Source organism: Protopterus annectens, chromosome 3.part0 (assembly GCF_019279795.1).
Source record: "Protopterus annectens isolate FY-2018-M chromosome 3.part0, PAN1.0, whole genome shotgun sequence".
Classification (NCBI taxonomy): Eukaryota; Metazoa; Chordata; order Ceratodontiformes; family Protopteridae; genus Protopterus; species Protopterus annectens.
Window position 1 is genome coordinate 1936144522 of NC_056731.1, and position 6000 is coordinate 1936150521.

General features: G+C 41.8%; 1 protein-coding gene across 2 annotated transcripts in view; it reads right to left on the bottom strand.

The window, feature by feature from the left end:
- The window catches only part of ELP6 (elongator acetyltransferase complex subunit 6), a 372934-nt gene that overhangs the window by 203669 nt on the left and 163265 nt on the right, over positions 1–6000 (bottom strand). For both annotated transcript variants that reach the window (XM_044066019.1, XM_044066020.1), the window contains one exon: positions 2888–2958. In XM_044066019.1, the coding sequence (XP_043921954.1) occupies positions 2888–2958 (71 nt within the window). The remainder of the gene's footprint in view (positions 1–2887; positions 2959–6000) is intronic.

The following is a 6000-nucleotide window of genomic DNA, read 5'->3' on the forward strand; positions in this document are numbered from 1 at the left end:
TGAACTCCGGTAGCCGGAACCATATCCGACGACATTTTGTACTTAAAGCACCTACCGAAGTAATGAAAAGCAAAATCATACCTTTGTTTTTGTACATTGATTGAATCTAGCACAAAACTGACAACTAGCTACGTCGTGGTCAGGGCCTAAGCAAGGAATACATTAAGAATGAAAATCCTTATGAGGTATTTGCTTCCCACATGAAATACAATTATTAACTTTTTCTGACATCGGACTGGAGCAAGAAAAAGTTTCCCCAACGGGGTACTTAGCTTTGAGTGAAGAAAAAAGTCTTCGGACTGAAGTTTATCAGAAAAAATAGTCAGGAGTCAGCCGACCGGCACTTGCGAACTGCTATCACCGCACGGCAAGAAAGACTGGAGAAGATGGCGTCAGCTGTCAGCTTTGTACTCCTGGCGCTCTGACGTCAGGGAGCATGGTTGAACAGCCGACGCCGGACCCAGACTTTGGGATTCTGGCCGACCAAGGACTGCCTGCCGGCGGGGGAGAACCCTACAGTCATGACTGCAACAGTGAAACACGATGAACATGTACACAAAATGCATGTGTCAAAGGTTCAATGTCTCCTCCTCCGCCTCTAAAGCTACTGCTGTTCTGTCTGCTGCTCAGCAATGGCGGTAGCTGAAGGACTGTCACTGTTTGCAGTGTCAGCTGTACTGGTAAGACATACTACTACCTGACGTGATGCCCCAAACAACAAGGGGCAAGATGGCATAATCAAAAGAAAGTCACTGCAGATTTTATGCAAGAAGCAGTATGGAAAAAAAAAATCAGGTTAACATTGGCACTTAACACAAAGGATTAATGGTGAGAGCTGTTACTAAACTGCTTCTTGCAGTTCCCAGGGTTCATTCCTTCCATTTCCATTTGCCCACTATGTGGCCATGAAAAGCCATTTAACTAGATAGTCTGCTGGGGAAATTAGGAAGCTAAGCTAGGCTCCTCAATTGTTTACTGTGCCCTGCAACTCCACTTATGTCTGACAACCTCCAGTGTGAAACCAACAGTCACTGGGTACTGTTTTAAGGTCAGCACCCACTCAAGAACTGCATCGTCTATGGTTTAAGCAAAAACACAAGTGACAGCTGGTTATCATGTATAGATGCTGACTATTCCAAGCAGGTGGGCTAAAAACTTGTGACAGTACTGATAAGGCCAGACCAGGTGACAGATTAGATAACGCGTTTCCTTCTCCCCTACCTCCCCACAGCTGACCATCAGCTCTGCCACAAGCTCCTCTCCTCATTCACTGCTTCTACTGGATCTACCTTAGCCTCCTTAGGGCTCAATCTGACCCAAGTCCGAGGCAAAGGAGGAGATCAAGTACACTGCTGCAGCATCATATGTCTGGGGAGTATGCCTCAACTCTCATCACCCAAAGGCAGCCTTGCAAGCTTCACAATAGCTGCCTTTGGAAGGTGCACTTGTGCAACCTCCTTACCAAGAGGTATACCAATTACAGTGCAGAGCTCACTAGGCTGTTAATGCTACTACTGCAGTAAGCCTAGGTGGCCTTTCTTCCCTCCAAGGACAGGTGACCTGGCACAGGCTGCTCACTCCCATCCTCTCCTGCCCAGTCCCCTCCAGCACCCCTGCTAGGAGATGAACATGGTTTGTCTGTCAACAGTCAAGGCTCTGACCCTTTATGCCACAGTGCCAGATAAATGATTTGTCTTGATCAAGCTCAAGCAACCTAGTTTTCATTGACTAGTAAATCCATGCAGAAAAAGAGGCACTCCAAAGAGTTTGAGATGGTGATAGGAAATGCAAGTCATATTGCCATTAGGGTTCAAATTCTGAATCCCAGCACTGATGTTTGGACAGGGAGACTGGGAAAATCAGTCTTCACAAGCTTTCAAAAAGCATGCTTTTCTGTTTGGCTACTACTTCTCTTTCTCACATTTTTAAAATCCTGTTTGCCATGTTGTTACTTCACTCCATGCTTAAGAGGCTAACATTGTTAGGATACCCTTCAGGAGTTTATTCATGCTAGTCTCAAAATTTGATACAGGGTAGCTAGATTATTTTTATTGTTGTTGTGGTACTCTATGCAGAATGATGCAGAAACTCAGACAATAATAATAAAAATAATAATATGGACTGATTAGCTTGGCAAATTACAGCCTATATGGCCAAAACTACGAGAATATGAATCACAAATTAATACAGAAACAACTTGAGTACATTCAATCACCAATACTTAATTATATAGTGTAAATAGCCTGCTGACACTGGTACAGGAGGGTCATCTTAAGTAGGACTGCTGGAAAACATATCCCTACCAGAAATGCTAGACCTGCCAGAGTCAGTCCCAACACTAAAACATAAACTGAGATTTAAACAGAAAATAGACAATTGTGAAACCTAGTTGCACCTTTCAGGCATTTGTGTGTGTGTGTGTGTGTGTGGGGGGGGGGGGGGGCTACACCTCACAAAAAGGGAAATGCAGTGAGATACTGCAAGCTTAAATCTAGTATGTGCTCCTCAGTCATGCTTAGTTCCACACCTCTGAGGAATGATGTTATGGTCTTCGCACTTTCAATAAGCACCCCTGAAAAATCTGAAGTAGATTACTTACACCTGAGATAGAGACATGCCTAAAGTAATGACCTATTGGAACAGACCATTCACAGCAATATGATTATAAAACTGACGAGTGCTGTAATATACTCAAGTGAGAAGATGTTGTTTCTGTGATACAGGCATCCTACTCTTATCTCTGTGCATTATAATCATAGGATTTGATCCTAACCACTTGCTGCCACAGTGAAGCATTATGCTGTAACTGTTTTTTAAGCTTACATCAACTAACACAAACACAGACCTGAATTTATACTACATTACAGTATACTTTTGATTTTCTTACCATTTTCTGTGCTACGCTGCTGTAGTGACTGAAGGACTGTGCAAAGCCCAGAAAGCAGACTTTACGGTTAGCTGGAAAAAAGTAATAACAATGCAGTGAGTATCAGCCGGTGTTCGATTAAAAACATTTAATTCAGTGACAGTAGAAAAAATTAGGAAGAAGTAGTAAGCATCAGCATCAGTCTTTGCTAATACTCTGGCTTTCTAAGATGTCAGACTATGGCCATGTGCACGTTACTACCTCTAGGAGTGATAAGAGAATAAAATTCTGCAGTCTTATTATGCAAACATTATAAACATGAAAATGGAGTGGAGACCCTCAACATAAATGCTTGCATAGAGTTGTACTACAACTGCACTGACATGAAATCTTTAAATAGTTTTTTTTCCCAGGGGGTAAAAAAACAGTTCTGTACTGGTGACTAATGTCAAGACTGATGACAGACACTGGAAAACCTAGTAGTAATCTGGCTGGGAAACTTGCTTAACAATATTTGATGATCAACATCTGTCTGATCAGTGATGAGCCAAATCAAAGAAGTCATTTTAATTACTTTTTTCCATTCTGTAGGAAGGATAGAGATTTATATGGCTACATGTAAATCTAATTAAAACCAGGAGCGTATTTTTCTAGTTGCAGCGCTCCAGGTTAGAAATAAGCTTGGGTTATAAGTTAGTCAGCTGCAATTGGGAAAGAGTGAGATTTACCTGGACAGCTCTCCTTCCTTGGGAAGAGTGCTGAAAAGTTTTCAACAGCTGAATGCTCCCTGGCAAAAACTAAACATGCTAGCAGATGGCCAGTGAGGTAAGAGAATAGTGTGCTGGTGGTTGATGTGCAGGTGCATGCGGGACAGCAGGAATCGGTCTCTGATGTCTGTACATCTGACATGTCAGAGGGATTGCATGAAAAGAAAAAATACTCTTGTTTCAGAATCAGGTCCCCTAAAGAGTTTTCTATTCCATGACAGCAAATTTTATTCTGGAGAGAAACTGGGATCTGTAGTTGTGATGTCACATAAATGGTTTGACTCAAACAATGCAATATGTCTAATTGAAGTCTCCCCTCTTCTTACATCCCCATCCCAACACTCTGGCTCCCTCTTTGTTTACACTAAGCTACATACATATCCCCTATGTTGTGTTATAATGTCTGTTTTCCACTGAGTTACTTAATATAGCTATACATCTTGTTTTGTTGACTGTCTACGTAAATACGCAAATACAGGTATGACCTATATGTTCTGCAACATTTTCAATTCCTTACTTATGTTTCGCTGTCTCAAAATTTATCTTTTAAACACATGGCACACAGCTGTTTACCCTATACACTGATGTGACTGACAATGGGATTCCAGTGAAAATGGGACTTTAAATATTAAAATATTCCATACTATGTGGCTTACTTAGTTTCAGCCAATAAGGCAAACAATGACACATGCACACAATTTATTTATATCTATTTAAGAACTGTTAACCAGGGTAGAACAATGATTGCAAATTACCTATTCCAGTCTCAGCCTGGGAAAGAATACACACACACACACACACACACACACACACACACACACACACACACACACACACACACACACACCTTTCGGCTTTTCCCTGCTGGGGGTCGCCACAGCGGAACTCCGGTCTGCTAATGATTGGCAGTAGATTTTTTACGGGTGCCGAGGTGCCAGCTCGACACCCAACCTTCAACAAAGGCACGCTCATTCTACACATGTCTTTCGAATGCCACTCGACCACGGCGAGGACATGCAGACTCCACACAGAAGGCGCTCCAGCCGAGAATTGAACAGGAGAACCTCTTGCTGTGAGGCAACAAATGCTACCACTGCACCACCGCGGCTAGCCAAGGAAAGAACAATGAAGTGATAAAAATGTGAGATTTACATTAAATGAAACACAAACGTGACTGTACAGAGACACAAAGCAAAAGTATACAATTATCAAATAAGATTGTAAAGATACACATTGAAATAACATACACATGTTTACAAGGTGAACACAAGGAGAGGCATCCATCCATCTATAACCCCCTTTTCCCATTTTTGCATATGTGGTTGGGATGTCACAAACAGTTGCCATCTTCTACAGCCAATGTTCACAACACTGGGTGGCTAGCCCTGATGTAGTTGTTCTTCCATACCACACGTGCACATATACTCACTCCTACAGCCAATTTAGAGTGCTTAATCCATCTACTGCATGCATCTGGAATATGGAAGAAAACCCATGTAAACACATGAAGAAAACCCATATAAAGACAGAGATGGCATATAGACTCCATACAGTTGGCACACCAGCTGAGAAATGAACCAGAGAACCTTTTTCTGTGAGGCCATAACACTACCCACTGTGCCACATGAAGGAATTACAAAATATAAAAGCAAAAGATATGTAAGAATATGAGTATGTTGAAATATGGACAAGTATCTAAACACAGGTGACTGATGGTGGCATACTGACAACATACTTATGAAAAAAAAGTCAGTGGCAATACAAATGAATGCAAAGTGAAAACAAATAATTTCCTTTAGTGACTGGTTAACCAAAACCTTACCACTAACATCAAAAACACTGAACAGTGGTAGTGCTATGGAAAGGGTTTTTCCTAAGGTAAAGTGTAGGGTTGGGGTTAAGGACAGGGGCAGAGTTAGGGCACATTAACAAGGTTGAGCAGGGAGTTCCACTCCCCCCACACCTCATTACTAATGTGTGCTAGCTCTAATAAGTGAGAAAAGCAGCAGCAGATGGTTCAAATGGTGGGAAAGTTAATTACTCTAGCATATAACTGAGGTCCCATGGCAGACAGACTTCCTTCTTCGATGGATTCAAACACAACATTACCTTGAGGAATTGTTTTACTAGTGACAAAGAATACAGAAGAGACTCAGAAGTTAGGCAGGCTGAAATAACAGACACATGCATCTTCACTGATGCATAAGGCAATCATTCTCTCTAAAGGTCTGATGGCAATTTATAGATTATGAACAATAAAGTCTGATTAGGGGTCAGATCTTTCAGTCCCCAATTCTAGCACCAAAGGAATGACACTTTTCATTTTGCTAGGTATGATTTCCTTGAATCTGTCCTCCTAGCCTCCCT